This window comes from Schistocerca cancellata, chromosome 6 (genome assembly GCF_023864275.1).
Source record: "Schistocerca cancellata isolate TAMUIC-IGC-003103 chromosome 6, iqSchCanc2.1, whole genome shotgun sequence".
Lineage (NCBI taxonomy): Eukaryota > Metazoa > Arthropoda > Insecta > Orthoptera > Acrididae > Schistocerca > Schistocerca cancellata.
Window position 1 is genome coordinate 532,192,094 of NC_064631.1, and position 20,993 is coordinate 532,213,086.

A 20,993-nucleotide genomic window follows, 5' to 3' on the forward strand; every position below is an offset into this window, starting at 1 on the left:
TTAGCGAACTGTGAAATTCTGATTTTTGGTGAAACTGAGTTATGAGTGTCACTAAAAACTGAGTGCTACGTAGCGACTGCTGTGCGTTCTCTATGGTACTACAATGTGTAAATGGGTCTCTCAATAATTTATTGTGAGCTGATAAATATTATATTTACAGCTTCAAGGAAAATGATTCAAATGGCTCTGAGCACTATGGGACTTGACATCTAAGGTCATCAGTCCCCTAGAACTTAAAACTATTTAAACCTAATTAACCTAAGGACATCACACACATCCATGCCCGAGACAGGATTCGAACATGCAACCGTAGCAGTCGCGTGGTTCCAGACTGTAGCGTCTAGATCCGCTCGGCCACCCAGGCCGGCCAAAGCAAATGTGATGGACTCAACTATGGTAAGTCCTATTCTTTCTTTTAACCCCACACAAGTGCGTTAGGTACATGCTGTCCTCACCATTTTCGGTTATAGTTTGCTTTCGTTTTAGCAGTCTAAAGTGGACTGATCATGAATATCTGGATAAATCGCCGTGTACAAAAATTTGGGCTCATCTAGTGCGTCACCTTACGTATTGCATTTCAGTTTACTAGATCTCATTTAAATTACACAGCTTAAAATAGACTATATTAAGTGCTCTCCAGAGATGAAAGAAGATTCAAGCTGATAAATGACACTGCACAGCAACAACTACAAATGGTGAACATCACAAAATTAACTAACTGAGTGTACCAATTCAAAAGTCCTGGGTTCTGGCATCCATTCCCACCACTACTTAGATTAAAGCTTTTAGTCTATGCAGTCACCGTCATTCGGTCATTGGCCTTGTCAAAAAGAGGGCGGAGGAGCGGCTTAAAGTTCAGGACATCCTGTTCTCTTTCGGGTGGGAAACTGCTCCTAAAGGCGCAACAACCAGCAATTATCAGCGGTATGAGGATGCAAATGACAGTGCACAATGTGGGTCCATATGAAATGTGAAAATTACCCTGATGAGCTCTTCATTGGCAGAAGATTCCAAATTAGTCATCCACTCCGATTCCTACGAGCTAGCTGCTAAGGAGCAGGCGACAATCAGAAAAAATAGTAACACTAACGAATGGTAACATTCTACGAGTCGCTGCATAGGGCGTCAGAAGTGTGAGAGTCGTAGCGAAGATAGTGAATTTAAACAGGGAAATGCAAATGCTGAATCTAGATGTAGCAGGCATCAGTGAAGTGAAATGAAATGAAAATAGCCGGCCGAAGTGGCCGTGCGGTTAAAAGCGCTGCAGTCTGGAACCGCACGACCGCTACGGTCGCAGGTTCGAATCCTGCCTCGGGCATGGATGTTTGTGATGTCCTTAGGTTAGTTAGATTTAACTAGTTCTAAGTTCTAGGGGACTAATGACCTCCGAAGTTGAGTCCCATAGTGCTCAGAGCCATTTGAACCATTTTTTTGAAATGAAAATATGTCTGGTCAGACAAATATAAAGTAATACCAACAACGGCAGGAAACAGTGCAACGGGAATAGGATTTGTTATGAACAGGAATGTAGGACCAAACAGTGAGTTACTGTCAATAGTCCAGCGATAAGATCATTCCGATCAGAATGGAAACCAAATCGTCAGTAAATACAGTTCAGGGATAAAAGCCGACGTCGCAAGCGGAAGATAGATAGAGAGAGAGAGAGAGAGAGAGAGAGAGAGAGAGAGAGATAGTATATGAGGATGACAAACGCGTTATTCAGTACGTAAAGGGAGGTGAATACTGAGCACGTCTTTCTTTCATCACTTCAATTAGTCGGTAATGACAACAAACCACGTGGTAAAAATACTGTATATTAAGTTCTTTTATATGATCTTCTGTTACGTAACAGTAGCAGATGTAGTAGTAGTAGTAGTAGTAGTAGTAGTAGTAGTAGTACTAATATTTGAATGTCGAAATAATTGTTTAATTACAATAAAATGTTTTACGGTCACTTGCTTGGAATGAGCCCGGAAAGACTGACTAAGAAAATATCTTACCAGTATCACACAAATCCCAAAACTCAAATCAGTTGGTTCAGGAAAGCGAAAAAGGACTTAGCAGAAATTAACGTTAAGAAAGCAAAATTTCTGGACAGGCCAGCTTTTCGAGACAAAATTAAGAAATTCGGGGGGGGGGGGGGTTTCAGAAAAGGGTCGGGAAGCTCCATCTCTCTATGGACAAACTAAAAACAGAAATGAACACAGTGGAAGAAATCATGAGAAAGTATTTCACGTGGTCCATATGCAGCTGTAATGAACCAAAGAAAGAAACAAGCAACGCTTTAGTGTAACCTCCAAGACATTGCAATTCAGAGCAATATAACATGTGGAAAGCATTTGTCCAAAAATTTGGGATGTACACGCGTATTGATTTAAGAACTATTACAGCAACACTAACAACTTTCATACCGTCATGTTTTAACAACATAAAACCGTTGTACTTCGCTTAGCACTGCATTTGTGAACAGATGTCTGCAGTATGCGAGTGTCTAAATGAGTTGTGTGATATTTGTTTCACTTGTTTCGGCTATCTTCGCGAACCTTATTGTTTTCTTAGTGGCTCAAATCAAATGGCTCTGAGCACAATGTGAGGTCATCAGTTCCCTAGAACTTAGAGCTTCTTAAACCTAACTAACCTAAGGACATCACACACATCCATGCCCGAGGCAGGATTCGAACCTGCGACTGTAGCACCCGCGTGGTTCCGGACTGAAGCACCTAGAACCGCTCGGCCACCGAGCCCGGCTTTGTTAGTGGTGGTCTTTCTGCTACGGTCTTTCTTCACTAAACTTCCTGTAGTTTGCCGGTTGTACCTATATATAACGGTATAAAATTATTTTAACAAATTGATAGCAGTATCTTCGTAATTCATTAAAATAATTTTCATACCAGTACTGTTGTGATTAATATCAAATTCTCACAGTCTCTCCAATATATTTCGTCGATCAACATCCGCGATGCGACACCAAGACGTGCAGAAGACATTGCAGGCGACATATAACATTTGGAGCAGATACGTCGATAGTTAAATCGAAACAGGCTTCGTTTTTACCGCCATTTTGTTTCTGCTGCATGGCAGAGTTGATTGTAAAATTTAATTGTGAGACTACGGCCTCCACTCGGGTAGACCGTTCGCCAGGTGCAAGTCTTTCGATTTTACGCCACTTCGGCGACTTGCGCGTCGATGGGGATGAAACGATGATGATTAGGACAACACAACACCCATTCCCTGAGCGGAGAAAATCTCCGACCCAGCCGGGAATCGAACCCGGGCCCTTAGAATTGACATTCTGTCACGCTGAGCACTTAGCTACCGGGGGCGGGCAGAAGTGATTGTGGTGACGTGTTTCAAATGTCCTTTTCAAGTTTATTGACAGTGGCTAAAGAGATCCAAGTAGCCACAGTAATGGAGACAACTGAACATAGCACAGGGAGACAGCTATTCGGTATGAACAAAGCAGGTGACTAAATACTTTTTTTATGTGGACATTAGACCAAGAAAGGAAGTGACCATTCATATTGGTTTATCCTCTTTTCAGCAGGCTGACCCCAATATATGTCAAAAACTGTAAAGAACAACTTTAATAACCATGTGTACTTTCGTGAAACTTTTTTTGTATCGCCGTTGTAGCGTAAGGATGAGTTTTACGTCTCTAAAGATGATGTTTCAGTGAGTAATTTAAGCACGTCTACAATATTTTGTGACTGGTAGCAGTCTGTGAAAAACCGTCTCGTACTAATGAAAGCGACTGCAGCCGGTAGAGACCCACGGCTGGTTGTGTCGCAGGACAGGCATTCCGCGCCCGCGGCCGCGGCCTTGGTGGGCAGCCCGCTTTCCCTGCCGGTGACGGGAGAACGGTTCTGCACGCCGGTCCCCAGATCCTTATCGGCTACGTCCGGCCTCCCGCAGGCGTCTCAAGAGCATAGCGCTCTGCAGGGCAGTGTCGAAGCCGGCACTCCCCTCTGTCAACGACAAGGATAATGTGCCACGGGCGAGGTCCGAGAAATTTGGAGGTAGTCCATCAGGGCTTGGGCAGGACTGACCGGAAAAGGGCGGTTGACATATCATCCATCAAGAAGTATTAAATCGTTGGCTGATGATACAACTTCATCGTGGCTCACTTCACACTTCATGGAAGTGTAATTAACCGACTCTAGATTTAGAGAATTTACACCTTTTCGTCGTTACCTCCCCTCCCCCCTCCATCATCACCATTTGCACAAATGTGCTATATCAGAACGTTTTCCATCTCTGTCTGACCTGGTGCACTCTCTTGAGTTAATGCCATTCCTTTCCTCATCCTTCCAGATCCTGTTCCACGTCAGCGATCCACCATTTTGTGGGCCCACTTCTATATCTCTTGCCTTCCAGTTCTTTCTCAATTTATTTTCTTACCGTACTGTTCTTGTTAGATCTACGCCCTTCATATGTGCTACTGTCTCTGCTGATGACAAATTTCATCATATATTGTCATAGGTCAAAAATATATTTTTAGTGTGTTGTTGGTTTTCGTGGACGAACTGTAGTTTGCCATTAGGCTGATTTAACAGACGGTATTTTCGTATTATATTCTGTACATATTTTATTTAGATCACAAAATAATTTTTGTAAATCGTGATCCCTCAAAAAAATCAGTGTAAGATCATCAGCATACAAGAGTGATTTCGTTTAGTTGTAGCCTATTATTTATGTATAATTCCATTTGCGAACTGCGTCGTCAATGTAAATGTTGAACAGCGTAGAGAATAAACTGTAGCCTTGTCTCCCTCCTTTACTTAAATAGGCTCTGTACGTATGCCTTCTATATCTAAGATTACTGATGTTTCTTTCTGCAGAGTTTCGATGAGTGATATAAGCTTTACAGGGTAGCCTCTGTGCTCCATTATTGCGCATAAATTTTCTCTAACAACGTTATCAAAACCTTTCTCAATATTGAAGAGTGTTCCGAAACTATTCGTTCAAATTAATACAGCAGGTACAGGACAGCAAAACTAATATTTTTAGTTATGGTACATATGGTCTTCCGATGGAAATTTCTGATGATGGGGACGATTTACACTGAATGTATCTCAGCATGGTAATTACAGCTGTTGCATCCACAGCATCTGCTCAAGTGGGCGACGATGGGCCTGTACGCACGTAGTATGCCGTACATTGTCGGACCATTGACTGTCGTATCTGTTGGAAGATACCTGGCATGTCTGCAATGGTACCAGCAACCACAACTGTTCTAGCGACGACGTTTTCTTCAGTTTCCACAGCGGATTCGTACACCAGCTGCTTCATATGCCCCCAGAGCAAGAATTCCAGACACGTGAGGTCAGGCAACATGGATGACCTCGGCCGATCCAGCAATTCCCGAAGGTGGCTGTCAGACAATTCTTCGTAGCAGAGCTGAAGTGGGCCGGCGCCCCATCATGCTGAAAGTACATCCTTTGTATAACATTCAGAGAATCATCCCATAGCAGTCCTGCCAACAAATGTTGCACGAGGATGCTGTATCTCCGTCCGTTGAGGTGGAATGTAAGAATGTATGGTCCAATCTATCACCGACAATGCCAGCCCACAGGTTAACACCGAACGCTATTGAGTACGTAATCGAGTACCTCCCACATATTCCCAAACATGGGAATAGCGGAAATATGAATGTCAGTACACACTCCCAGTCTACGACACCGGCTCAACAGCTCACATCAGCACCATTAACAATATCTTCCTTAACATTTAGAAGTTGACTTCAAGGACCAAATGGTCATTATTGAAATATTTTTTATGTTATTTCTCTCAGTTCGAAAGAACAGTTTCAGAACAACCTGTATAAAAGCAATGTGTGTGTCTCTGTCAAACATTCTGCGCTTTTTAATAAGCTGTCGTTGATCGTTCATTTCAAAATCCGACCTATACCTGCACTACAAACATTCTGATACTGTTTTTAGCCTCGTGTTTAAAATTCTTGCATACAGCTTATATATTGCAACCAAACAAGGCTTATCCCGCTGCCATCTTCACCTGTATTTTTCTCTCCTGTCATATATTGATACTACTTTTGTTTCCCGGCGAGAAGACATTTTTGTCTCACAGACTCGCGAGACGAAGAGAGATAATGGTTAAGACGAGACACCTTTTAGACACACGTGGCAAATTTATTTATGATGTCAAAACACTGCACATGTATCAGGGGTAGTTATTAAGGTTTAATCACCACCTCCAAAAAATCAAGCTTCGGCCACAAAACTTCGTGATCGTGTTGGTCGTCCTCTACATATTCGCCCTTCAGTGCAACATTTTTTGCAGCGATGTACGACTCTACGGATACCTTTGTTGTAGAACTCTGCATTTTGGCCATCCGGGAAACTTCTTCACATTGAAAAACACATTGTCATCCTGGAAAGGTCTGACTCGCAATGACTTCTTCATCCGAGGAAAGAAGTCACTGGATACCATGTCAGGAGAGCGAAGGATGTCAGGATGAAGGGCAACAGCGGGCACCATAATTATAGATTTCCGTAAAGCACTTGACATGATGCCATCCTCTTACGTCTTGAAGAAGGTATAAGCATATAGTACAGATTACCAAATATGTTAGTGGGTCTAAGACTGCAAGTAACAGAGCCCAGTATGTTGTCCTCGACGGCGAGTGTTCAGCAAAGATAAGGATGTCGTTAGGACCGCTGTTAAGTTTTATATATACCGGGTGGTTATCATTAAACTTTCCCTATTTAAACGTTATAACACGAAAACTAATAACCGTACGAATACCAAACTCGGTAGCGTTAATGAGAAGGACATGGGGAAGAGAAATAACGCAGATTCAATACAACTGAAATACTTTTAATGTGCTGCTACGATAAGGCATACCATTACATACCGGTACCATTACTGCCACAAAAGGGCCTCAATATGGCGACCATCAGTGTCCAGAAGAGTCTGAAAGCACAGGATAAGCATGTCCGTAGGTATCTGGCAACCTCTCTTGATATGCTGCGCTTCAGATCAGCACATGTGTGATTGTTGCCCTGGTAAACTCTGTCCTTCAGGTAGACCCACAATCAGAAATCACAGGGAGTGAGGTGACTGTGCCAGCCAAGGATCTGTAAATGACCAGCTGATAATTCGAAAAGTTTCCAAATGTATTTCGGAGAAGCAGCTGAACTTCATGTGCATGTGTGTCGGTGCCCCATCTCGCATGGAAACTGTAAAGTTCAATGTGTCTCTCTCCTGAAGGGCGAGTCAAAAAAGAATGTTCATCATACAGAGGAACTTCATGCACTTTGACTGGAGGTGAAGAGTCCGCCACTCGGCAATTCTGTTTGTTCACCTCACTCGTCAGAGGAAAAGGAGCTTCGTCTGTTCATAGGATGGTGCAGGGCCAGCCCTTATCAACTTCAATCTTTGCAAGAAAGTGGAGAGTGATGTCAACACGTCGTTGTGCGTCCTATGGCGCAAGCTGCTGTAGGATATGGATCTTGCACGGATACCATTTGAGAATGGTTCGAAGAAACTTCCGTTCAGTGGACCACGGGATGTTCAACTGTCGCGACACAGCACGCGCACTGCCTGACGATCGGGAAATGCGCGCAGCGTTGTCTGCCATAGCAACAGCGATTTCATCAACCACCTGTGGTGCAACCAGTTTTCGGCTTCTTCCCGGAGCGGCACCCAGTTCCCCAATTGATTCGAACTATTACTTCATGCTACGCACAGCAGGTAGAGAAAGAGGGCACTTCCGTAATCCTTTCAGTCGGCGATATTCTCGAACTGCAGCTGCAGCATTACTATTGTTTTGGTAACAGAGCTTCACCAATAATGCCCTGCTCCTTTTGTCCAAGCTCATATTGACACGTCAACAAGGGTACTGCGACTGGTCAGGTGCGTGAAGCTATGAATCACAATGACTGATCTCTGCACCTGGTGGCCATAGTTGGAACTGGAGGTGGTGCTGTGATGTATGGAAATTGTGTACTCCGTACTATGAACATCAATGCTACAAAGTTTTGTACTATTACGGTAATTAGATTCCGTGTTGTAACGTGTTAAATAGATAAAATTTAATTGTAACCACACGGCAGATAAATGATCTGGCCAATAGGGTGAGCAGCAATCTGTGGCTGTTTGCTCATGATACTGTGGTGTATGGGAAGGTCTGGTCGTTAAGTGACTGGACGAGTGTTATCCCAAAAGTAAGGTCTCCTATTTTTTTTGTAAGAACAGAACTCTGTTTATGTGGCAGTTGGTCACACTGTTATGAAGAGTGCTTCACGCGCTGTGTGTAAACATGCGCAAACCGCGCTGAGGCTCTCAGTCTTGGCTTGGCAGCCGTTGAGAATGGAGCTCCCACTGAATGTTACCGCCAAGTGCGAATTACGCGCAGTTATTCGGTTTTTGAACGCAAAGGGCATTGCGATGATTGAAATCAATCGCCAATTGACGGAGGTGTATGGTGAGTCGTGCGTGGATGTAAAAAATGTTCGTAAGTGGTGTAGAGAGTTTGCAGCTGGTCGGACCGAAATTTACGACAAACAAAGTAGCGGGAGACCGTCAATTTCTGAGAAGACAATGTTGAAGGTTGAGCAAAGCATGCGTGAAGATCGGCGGATAACCCTGGATGATCTCTGCACGTTGGTTGCTGAGGTTTCCCGAAGCACCGCTCACAGACTTTTACCGGAAACATTGAACTACCGGAAGGTGTGTGTAAGATGGGTGCCACGCATGCTGACTGAGGACCACGTGCAACAACGAGTTGATGCTTCCCGCGCATTTCTTCACCGCCTTGCACCCTAACAGGACAACTTTCTGGATTCAATTGTCACGGGTGACTAAAGCTGGGCATACCACTTTACACGTGAGACAAAGCAACAATCACGCCAGTGGCGGCGTCTTTCTTCGCCAAAGCCGCGGAAATTCAAACAAACACAGTCTGCCGGCAAAAGTCATGACAACCGTTTTTTGGAATCGGAAAGGGGTATTGTTGGTCGACTTTATGCCCACTGAAACCACAATTAACGCTGACAGGTACTTTGAGAGACTGAAAAAACTCAAACGCGCAATTCAGAACCGGAGAAGAGGAATGTTGAGCAAGGGCGTACACATTCTCCATGACAACGCTCGCCCACACATCGCCCGGCAAACCGTTGCTCTCCTACAGTCCTGACTTGACGCCCAGTGACTATCACCTGTTCCCTAGGTTAAAAGAACATTTGGCCGGAAAGCGATTCAGCTCTGACGACGAAGTGAAAGAAGAGGTCCATAACTTTCGTAACAGCATGGTGGCGTGCTGGTATGACATGGGCATACAAAAACTGCCACAGCGTCTACAAAAATACATCCACAGAAATGATGATTATGTCGAAAAATAGCTAAATGTTCAAGCTGTAAATTGATGTAAACCATTGCAGAAATAAACAGGTCTATGTACTTCCAAAAAAATAGGCCTTACTTTTGGGATTACCCTCGTAGAAGGATTCAGGATGACAGACAAAATTTCTAGTTTTTGAGGTGAATGTCACCCAGCTCAAAATTTAGAAAAATATAAGTTAATGGAGAAGGGTAGAGGAAACAAAGCCATAATATTCGATTACAGCATTAGTTGTGTGATGCCTGATACAGTCACGTCGACTAAATATGTAGGCGTAACGCAGCAAATCAGTACGAAATGAAATGAGCATTAAGGATTGCTATAGGGAAGGAGAATGATAAACTTCTGTTTTTTTGGGAGAATTTTAGGAAAGTGTGGTTTATGTGTAAAGAAGACCGCATATAGGACACTAGTACCACCCACTGTTGATCAGTGTTCGAGATCCATATCAGATCGTATTAAAGGAAGACGTCAAAGCAGTTCAGAGGCAGGCCGCTAGATTTGCTATCTGTAGGGTTTAAAAAGCACGCAAGTGTTGCTTAGATGCTTCAGGGACTCGGCTGTGTCAGGGGGATCCTTGGACGAAGGTTTACGTTCTTTTCGAGAAGCACAGTTGAGAAAATTTACAGAACCGGCATTTGAAGCTGACTGCAGAACGATTTTGTTCCCGCCAACATACATTGCGTGTAAGGACCACGAAGATAAGATAATAGAAATTACGGCTCTTACGGAGGCATATAGACTTTTTTTTCCTTGTTTTGTTTGTGAGTGGAAAGGGAAAGAAAATGGGTAGTACTGGTACAAGGTACCCTCTGCCACGCACCCCCCCCCCCCCCTCCCAAATACTCCCGCTTGACAGGCTGCCGTAACCTCAGCAGAAGATTTCGATAATAAGCTCATGCAATGGTTCACTCCTTACGAGCATAATATGACAGCATCACACCAGGGCAGGTCCCAAAAGATACTCAAAATCCCTTGCTGCAATGGTGGTCGCGCGTAGAGTCCATACGTTTCCATTACTTACTTTGCTTCTTTCTTACGGTCATAGTGAAGCAACCAGCTCGTAGAAAGTGATAAACTGGCTAAAGAAGTCATCTGGATCGGCCTGACAACTGCAACGTTGCCACTGCTGTTTCGGTCCGGCGGGCTTTTTGAATGGATGAGACCAGTCGAGAAACCAAATGGACGGACGGCGACCTTCGCCATATTCCTTATGTCGTGCGAGATGTTGAAAATTAATGCGTGACTGGTGATCACTCTTGTAGGCTGCCGCCTCGATTTGCGACACGCCGACATTCGAGCAGTAGCAGCTCTACTTTTCTTTCGATTATCGCTTCTCAGTCATTCACACGTTTTTGACCACCCTAAAAGCGTCTACCTAACCGCTGTCGTAGCTTTTAAGTGTCTGCTTGTGGTTGTTTGAGCCAGTGCTATAAAGCTGAGTACTTGGGCTTTCTTACGTTTAAGTTGTCAATGTGTTTCACTTCATGTTTAAAAGCGCGAATGCCATGTGATGTCGCCTTTGTAGAAGATATTTTTCCACTGTGAAGATGGTCTATGACCGAAACCGGCTGTGAATAAATAATTCACAAGAAGCACTGTGTTCATCTTGCATTTGACTGATTTTGGCTATTCGTTCACTTCGTCCGTCGTCGACAGCAGTGCCCGCCTGCTTGTCCCACCGGTCTCTGCATTAACGCCAGTGCTTGTTATCATAAATTGTGTTCTGCCTGTGTAGAGTAGCATAGAATAGAAGTGACGTACCTGTATGACTCCTCCAGCCTTGCCTCCGGAGCAGGCGAGGAACTCTACCGGCAGGCCCAGCATCTTCCCCAGCCAGTCCATCATAACGACCTCCAGCTCCGTGCACGCGGGGCTAGAGATCTGCAACAGACGTGGTCGGCTCAGTCAGATTTTTCAATCTCCGACGCAGATATATTACTACCGTTACATCACTTAGTTCTTACAAGAAAATTGCCACACGAGAGAAAACTACTTGATTTGTAAACAATTAATTAGACTATGAACTGTTAACTACCTTCCCATTTTATTATAACAATGACCTGTTTTGAATCTAACCTGTATGTTATGTGCAAACGAAAAACATCGTCTAATATTTCAGGACACCCACTGAAGATGCCTTGTACGTAAGGCGAAACGCCTCTGGGTGCACAAATTAAATAAAAAGAAAACTTGAAATGCGGTAATCTAATAGGAGTTTTTCTTTTAAACTACTACAATTTGTACACAGCTGCTGCGAAAATGGCCACTACAAGAAACATTTTGATTTAATTCTTAACGTTCTACTCATCCATAAAAATAAAAAAGGGAAAGCATTTATACAAGTACGACACAACATGTGGTTCATGCACGATGGAGCTCCTGCACATTTCAGTCTAAGTGTTCGTACGCTTCTCAACAACAGATTCGGTGACCGATGGATTGGTAGAGGCGGACCAATTCCATGGCCTCCACGCTCTCCTGACCTCAACCCTCTTGACTTTCATTTATGGGGGCATTTCAAAGCTCTTGTCTACGCAACCCCGGTACCAAATGTAGAGACTCTTCGTGCTCGTATTGTGGACGGCTGTGATACAATACGCCATTCTCCAGGACTGCATCAGCGCATCAGGGATTCCATGCGACGGAGGGTGGATGCATGTATCCTCGCTAACGGAGGACATTCTGAACATTTCCTGTAACAAAGTGTTTGAAGTCACGCTGGTACGTTCTGTTGCTTTGTGTTTCCATTCCATGATTAATGTGATTTGAAGAGAAGTAATAAAATGAGCTGTAACATGGAAAGTAAGCGTTTCCGGACACATGTCCACATAACATATTTTCTTTCTTTGTGTGTGAGGAATGTTTCTCTATATAAAGTTGGTATCTGTTCCTTCGGACATGTCCGAAAGAACGGATAACATCTTCATATATATATATATAAAGCATTATTCAACACGGTGGCGTTGCTGTCAAGATTACTCCGAGCCATAATCCATAGGTAGCGGTCATCCACTGCAGTAGTAGCCCTTGCGCGTCCTGAGCGAGGCATACATCGACGGTTCCTCTCTCTCTCTCTGTATCTCCTCCATGTTCGAACATCACCACTTTGGTTCTCTCAGAGACGCCTGGACACTTCCCTTGTTGAGAGCCCTTCCTGGCACAAAGTAATAACGTGGACGCGATCGAGCCGCGATATTGACCGTCTAGGCATGGTTGAACTACAGACAACACGAGCCGTGTACCTCCTTCCTGGTGGAATGACTGGAACTGATCGGCTGTCAGACCCTCTCCGTCTAACAGGCGCTGCTTATGCATGGTTGTTTACATCTTTGGGCGGGTTTAGTGACATCCTCTGAGCAGTCAGAGGGACTGTGTCTGTGATAAAATATCCACTGTCAACGTCTATCGTCAGGAGTCCTGGGAACCGGGCTGATGCAAAAGGTTTTCTTCTTTTTTTCCCTTTATGTGTGTACTATCGCGCGTTCAGAGACTTAATTCCCGTCATGTGGCTTTAATCACGTCAGAAACCTTTTCACACGCATCACCTGAGTACAAATGGCAGCTCCACCAATGCACTGCAGTTTTCTACCTTATGTACGCCATACTACCTCCATCTGTAATTGTGCATATCGCAAACGTATGACCTTTGTCGCCTCAGTGTTTAGCTGCTGTTCGTGTCGACGAAATGGTTCGAACAGAATTTCCTAGGAAAGAATGAGTTTATAATATCTTTCTTTAGCACTTTCCTAACGTTTCTGGTTTTATGCTTTGTCCCATCAGCAAAAGATTTAAGCGTGGAAACTGTATATCGAAATGAGACCTATATATAACTGCCCGAGTTCCATCCCTGGTTGTTAAATGTCTGAGTATTCTTTGTGCCCACAGTCTTTCAATATGCTTCGTCTATTTTGTCATGCCGTTTTCTATTCTTCCGTTCATGCAAAATCTATTTCGTTCTTTCCTTATTTCAGAATCCTGTATTTGATCTTTAAGACTACATTCTTTAACTTTGGTCGTTCCTAGTTATTGTCCACGTCTCGCTTTGGTAAGTGAGCCTAAGTGTTGCCATTCCTTTGTAGAATTTTGTCCGCGTGTTTCCTAGTTTTATTAGCTAATATTTTATATATCGTACCACACATCATTCGAAACTTGTTTAACTTTTTGGAGATATCATGTTCATAATTTGTATCACGTGCCAGTAACTGAAAGCGAGATACCATTTCAACTGATTTTCCACTTATTATTTTAGAACGTACTGGTTTTTTCCTCTAGAAGTTGTAACTTCTGTTTTATTTTCTGATATAGCCAAGTGATAGATTTTGTCTAAGTCTAAGAAACGTGTAGTAAATTGTTAATCATCTTCTGTTTATTTAAAAAATTATTTGGTCATCAGCAAATAGTGCTATATTTAATTTTATATTGTCACATGTCACCGTCCTCTAAATCCTTTTGTTTCTCCAGCAAGAGGAAGTCAGGTATTCTTTTCAGACTTATTAACTGCTCGTGCATATAGTTTATAGCCATTCTTACCGTCCTGTAATTTTCACAAGCATTTCTAGATTCTTCTTTTATAGAGCGACATCACTTCCACCACTCTCCAAGAGTTTAATATCATCTTTCATTTCCAACATTCATTTAATAGATCCAACAGCTTGTGCTCTAAAATAAATCTTCTCTATTTGATGCATTATGCATTAATGTTATCGGGTCCTGCTGCTTTTTTATTCTTCATCTGCTTTAATGCTGCTTTTATCTCCATTAATATTGTCTCCTTGCTGTATTTCATGATCTTGTTCTTTGTCCTGGTCTATTTTCGTTAGTTAAATTACATAATTGCTTTCTACCCATAATCCCTGATAGCGCTTATCTAAGTTAGCTACTTGAAATAGAACTAGCGGCTGCAGGATCGAAATCTGACCTTAACGGTCGGGAGAGCGGCGTGTCAAGCACATGTCCTTCCAGCGCTGCCAACACTGACATAGGCGCCACACGAATTTTATCTCTGCCGCGAAGTGTGCGCTGTCATGAGTCAAAGCAGCGCCTACTCTGCTGCACAGTAATAGTCATTCTGGGAACTATTCTCTAGGACCTAGGCTGTGTCTGCGCCATTTCTTCTAGTATCGTTTGTTCTAAGAATGTTAGTCATGCTAAGTACGCAGGAGAACTGAAGTTTGGAAGGTAGGAAACAGGTACGAACGGAAATACGACTGCGAGGGCGGTGGAGTTGTGCACGGATAGTTCAGTCGGTAAGGGCGCTGTACGAGAAAGGCAAGGCGCCACATTAGAGTCCTCGTCTGGCAAACAGTTTTAATCTACCAGAAAGTTTTGTAAGTAGGCTGTTAAGATTTTCATGTTGGTAACGCCACGTAGCGTTCTGTATGAAAATCTCTGACTGTGCTGTGTGCAGTCTGTGGCTGGTTGGCATTGTTGAAATATTCTCTATTGTAGTGGTGGGCAGCTGGATGTTAACAGCGTGTAGCGTTGCGCAGTTGGAGATGAGCCGCCAGCAGTGGCGGCTGTGGGGGAGAGAGATGGCAGAATTTTGAGAGCGGACAATCTGGACATGTGTCCATCAGAGACAGTAAATGTGGTGTGTGTACTGTAAGACCTTCGGTACACACGCCATCAGATTATTTGACTCGTCGCTCTAACGAAGTAGGCGAGTTTCAGCAATATGTCACGTGGTCTTATCGTGGCGTGTTTATCTTCTGCCGTTAGGTCAGACGATAGAAATGCCACTTGCGCGCTTAGAGTGGCAGATTGACGGTGACCAACTTTAAACAGAACTTTATTAATTTTAACACACACACATTTATTAAAATAATTAAAAGCATAAAATTACTTAACTTCGTTCTGGATGCTATTTACAACTGACAATCTGAAGTTCCTTTACTATTGGTACGTTAATCTTATTCTCATATATCTCTGATACTTGACAGAGTGTCTATACATTTATCTTCATGGCTATGTACAGGAATATGATAATTTTCTTAGGTGCAGACTGGTACAGACTAATGCAGACTGGTATGGACTGGTGCAGACAAATGCAGACTGACTAATCTGAGGTCTGTACACTCGTTATAATACCTCGTGCATTCAGGTATCACTGCGCGAGTGTGATCCGCGAGGCGAAAAGGTTCTACATTAGCAGCAATCTCATTGGCTGCGTTACATATTAATACGCAGATCGGCGGAAGTAGAATTTGGTCTGTCTCTAAGGCAGCGCCATCTTGTAGTGCGGAGACAGACGAGCGCTGCGCCTGCGCTGTTGTGTTTAGCGGGGCGCGCTCTAGTGGGAAAGTTGTGTACGCGCTGACTACGCGGAACTATGTACACAACAGTAAATTTCTAATATTGGATATCGTGAACTGATATATATATATATGGTAACTTTGGAACATTATTAAGGTAAATACATTGTTTGTTCGCTATCAAAATCTGTCATTTGCTGACTATGCCTATCAGTAGTTAGTGCCTTCAGTAGCTAGAATCTTATTTAGCTGGCAGTATTGGCGCTCGCTGTATTGCAGTAGTTTGAGTAACGAAGATTTTTGTGAGGTAAGTGATTCATGAAAGGTATAGGTTATTGTCAGTCAGGGCCATTCTTTTGGAGGGATTATTGAAAGTCAGATTGTGTTGCGCTAAAAATAGTGTGTGTCAGTTTAGTGTAGATCAGAATAAGTGAAGAGCGAAATGTCTGAGTACGTTCAGTTCTGCTCAGCTGTTTTAAAATCAAATAATGTAAGAGGTTTATCAGCACAATCATTCATAAATTTTTCTAAGGGGACGTTTCAGTTTCATCGCGTTAGGGGTTCACAATCAGACGGAAGTTTAAGTTCTTTTGACTTCAGCGCTACAGAAATCAGATTAGTATACAATATCATACGAAACGCGTCATGACGCAGACTATGATCTACCTCCGCCTCCGGGAAAGATAAATGTAAGTGCGCGATTTGAGTTCGGGTAATTAGCTAACATATATCACCACAGATCTTTCGTAGGCGAACCGTGACAACAAATTGGTTAGTCCTAATGTTCTTGGGGGAATAACTTGCGAATAAATTAGCAAAAGAAGAGCAAACAATTGAACTACTCTATAAAGAAGTAATTCACGGGTAACCGGGCAGACGTCTGGGTCCAACACGCAACCGACCACTTTGCCGCCACCAAGTGGGTTGACAAACTTAGTATAGCAAGATGGCAACATCGTTGCAGGCCGAAAAATTGTGTCTGTTGGGCACTGCCATCCGGCCGTTCACCCGTGAATTACACTCATGTGCAAAAATTAAGGACGAAAGTAACTTTAGCGCGATGTGTCATTACCACGTAAAATAGTTCAATGAAAACTTGGACCATCCATAGAAACAACTGCTACAGCATCGTACAGAAGTAACTGAAAGAAATACGCCGTTACACTGATGCCGCGGTGATTCATGATGGCCCCTAGACATTACGAAAGGCAGGACATGTTTCTCAATAAGGTGTGGAAACACCATCGACGACAGTGCTTGGTCTGCAACGTGTTCCTATGCTGGCCATAAAGCTGATAAACAGTTCTTGTGGTAGGGCGTTGCGTTCCTCCACCAGCGCAACATGCGCTCGATGGGATTTATGTCGGGAGAACGAGCGGAGCAGGCCACTCCATTCGCCGGATATCCTCTCGTCCCAAGACCTCCTCCATCTGCGCTGCTCGACACTGTTCCGTATTTCATCAATAAAGACGAAGCCAGCGCCGAATGTAACCCAAAAAACACGCAGAATGACGTTGGCCGGAGGGGTGTGCCGTGTTTCAGCATTTGGAGGTCAGCGCGCCCATGCAACATTACGCCTCCACACACAGTAACACCTGGAAAACGACAATGTTCGACAATACTGGACTTAACCTCGTACGACGAGAGGAGCGAACACGTAATGCACGCAGGAATACTGTCACACGTGATTGTTTTGGTGGTCCAAATGTTATGATGTGGGGAGGCATAATGTCGCATGGGCATACCAACTTCCAAATCTTTGAACGCACTACACTTACCGATCAACGTTATTGACACACTGCACTCTTTCGCCATTTGCGTCTTTTCAGGCGTACATTTAGTCCTAACTTCATTTTTGTAGATCACAATGTGCGCCTGCATCAAAGGATGTAGTTGGAGGAGCTCTTTCAACGAGAGGTTGTTCGGCGAATGGACTGACCTGCCCGTTCCCCCAACCAGGTAGGATGCGTTGGGAAAAGCTTTTAGTATGTTACAGAACAACCAGCTCATGCTGTTACTGTTTCTGTGATCCGCGAGTCTTCTTTCCTGGACTTGCCTCTTAGTGGCTGTCCAGATCAGGTATCATTGCTTGTAATGGTCTGCCTTCACTCGCTTGCTCCATTGTACTGTACGATGAAGTCATGTAAAAAAAGAGTTCAAGGGAGCGTAGGTGGTCTTATGTTGTATTTTAGGCTATTCTCATTTCGTGTGCTACAGCTCCATTCGCCTCACACACAGCAGCAGCATCAGCATCATACTGCAGCATGTCCACACGCCCAACGACCACCGCACTGGTGGAGGGCTGGATTGCCCTATCACAAGCAGTCATTACCGACCTTGTGACCAGCATGGTAGCACGTTGGAGAGCATCCATTGCCACATGTGGTTATCACACGCCATATTAAGTACCATGTCCTGCCATTTGTAATGCCCCGTCTTCAGGCCACGAGTGGCCTACCGGGACAATCCGACCGCCGTGTCATCCTTAAGGAGGATGCGGATAGGAGGGGCGTGGGGGTCAGCACACCGTTCTCCCGGTCGTTATGATGGTATTCTCGACCGACGCCGCTACTACTAGGTCGAGTAACTCCTCAATTGGCATCACGAGGCTGAGTGCACCCCGAAAAATGGCAACAGCGCATGGCCACGCCAAACAGCGCTTAACTTCGGTGATCTCACGGAAACCGGTGTATCCACTGCTGCACGGCCGTTGCCCAGGAGACCATCATGAATCACAGTTACTTCAGTGTCATTATTTTTTAATCAAAATGTCATTTCTAGAACGACATTTTTACTCTGCAACAGAGTACACGCTAATATGAAACTTCCTGGCAGCTTAAAGCTGTGTGCGTGACCAAGACTCGAACTCGGAACCACTGCCTTTATCGGGCAAATGCTCTACCAAATGAGCTACCCAAGTACGACTCACAACCGACCCTCACCCCCTTTACTTCCGCCAGTACCTTATCTCTTACCTTCTAGCGCATACTCCGATGCAGAGTGGAAATTCCGTTGTGGAAACTTCCCCCAGGCTGTGGTTAAGCCGTGTCTCTGAGGTATCCTTCTTCCAATATGGCTAGTCAGCCAAATTTCTCAGCAGAACTTCTGTGACGTTTGGAAGATGGGAGGCGAGGTACTGGCGGAAGTAAAGCTTCGAGGACGGGTCGTGAATGGGTAGCTCATTTGGTAGAGCACACACCCGCGAAACGCAAAGGACCCGAGTTCGAGTCTCGGTCCGGCACAGAGTCGGAATCTGCCACGTAGTTTGTAAATCATTTCCTTTCGGCTCATTGCATATTTCTCTCAGTTACCTTCTGTACTGTACTGTACAAGTTCTTTTTATGTATTGTCCATTTTTCATCGAGCTTTGTTACTTGGCAGTGACACATCACACAGACATTACTTTCGTCCTTATGTTTGGCAAACCAATGTAATTTGTCATGAACTGCGCCGGGAGAAGCGGAAGAATCGCAGGTTTACTATATATTTTGCACTGAATATACGGCTCGTTAAAATTTACCGAGTAGCATTTCATGTTCCAAGCAAAATTCCCAACAACGGCCCGCGGGCAGCTGAATAACGCAGCAGGACTCATTGGTGTAAATGTTAGGGGCACGATTAAGACCGCACCGCATACCGTTGTAGCTCTCTTTGCACTGGCAGTCAGCCAACAAGCTGGCGACTTTAAGACACTAAGCCTTGACCAATATCGCCACATTCCCAGTTCAGTGTCTGCTTGCCAACACTCGCAAGATGAAGGTGAAAACTGGCAGTGAGGGAAAGGAGAGCGAAATCGGGCAGTGAAAGGACGTGTCCCACTAACGGGCCACTGGGTCTGATATAATTCGGCGTTGTGACTCTTAGTGCGGGCAGCCTAGCGTTTCCTACACCGGATGTACAGTAATTACATAAAGAAACACTGAGCGCGCGTCCCGCTAAGTAGAATAAGAAAAGAAGGTCCTCTCAATCCCACGGTACTGAGGAAAGCATACTGTTCAAGTCTCTGCCCACTGAGAACCATTGTTAGCTAAGAATTTTTTATTGCACGGCATCTCACATTTCATATTGCGCCACCCCCCCCCTCCCCCCTCCATACAGAAAATAGACGAAAAACTCAGAGTGCTTAAAACTGGAGTAGTGAGCGTTGGAACAAAAACACAATAACGTTATCTTAGGTTTCTTGCCAGTTTTGTAAGTGGTGGGCATGACAACATGTTCTGCGAAACTCCACTAACTTTGTCATTCGGAAGTCGCTAGTCATAAAATTTAACCACCAGCCGTTGATAGTTGACTATCATAGGCAGCCGAGACATCTGTAAAAGCGACTCCAGTTATCTGCTTCCGTTCGAAGCCGTTCTCCATGTGATGGGTAAAATTGAGTATTTGGCGACAGCGAGATCTACCAGGCAAAAGTCCTGCTTGCTGCTGTACGAGTTTGGTCTCTATTGTGCCAAAAATTCTGGCAAGAACCATCCTTTCAAGTGCCTTGTAGAGATTGCACTGAAGTAACACAGGCCTGAAGCTTTGTGGATCTGTGCGCTCTTCCCCTGGTTTTAGCACGGCTAAATTCTTCCAGAATTTCGGTAAGTGCATGGAAGTGATATAATTATTCATTAACTGAACAATCCATTTTAGGGTTGCAGCTTTATTTGTTCAGTGCGGATGTCATCCAAACCAGCAACTTTATACATCTTCATTTGGAGGATCGTTGTTCTTAGCCCTTCAATACTGAATGGTATGGCGAGGGCATCCACTTCATTACTCATTAATCACGTTGGATTTTCACTCTTTTTAAATTAAATGGAATTTTCCCATTTAATAGAAAACGCAGAACTGACCTGTCGGGAGTTACTCCAGTGAGATCAGGTGACGGAGCAGTAGGATCGTTGCAGTGAGTTTTTATTGACTTTCACACTCGCCGGCCGTTTTGCTTCATCTCGAGATTCATCACCGGTTTGGACCATCTTTCCGTTCGAACTGTTGATACTACTTGTGCTTCGCCTGCTTGAGTAGCGCTTTCCGAGACAGGATCGTCGTTTTACATCGATTGATACTGCTCTCATTGGCCGGCAATGTATTCAGGCCTACAGCCCTTGGATGTGTACTTTCTGTACTTTTTTTTCTTCTAGAAGAACCAAATTGACGTAAGAAATGATACGTGGTTCCAACAGCATGATTCCTCGGTCCAATTCTTCTGCAAAACCCTGCTATTTTGCTTTTTTAAAATAAAAACGTCTTTAAAAGACAACTACTTCGGGTCTGACAGCCGCACTGACTATGCAAGTGATTGGTCTGTGTTGCGCCCTTGGTATCGCTTTTCCCAACAGTTTCTGATTTCTTACCAGTTATTTGTCACTAACAAAGATATTGTCCGGGTTGTA

At 44.1% G+C, this 20,993-nt stretch overlaps 1 protein-coding gene across 2 annotated transcripts in view; it reads right to left on the minus strand.

Annotated features, from left to right (window-relative positions):
* LOC126088582 (aromatic-L-amino-acid decarboxylase) overlaps positions 1-20,993 on the minus strand; it is a 211,129-nt gene that overhangs the window by 76,042 nt on the left and 114,094 nt on the right. For both annotated transcript variants that reach the window (XM_049906780.1, XM_049906779.1), the window contains exon 5: positions 11,123-11,242. In XM_049906780.1, the coding sequence (XP_049762737.1) occupies positions 11,123-11,242 (120 nt within the window). The remainder of the gene's footprint in view (positions 1-11,122; positions 11,243-20,993) is intronic.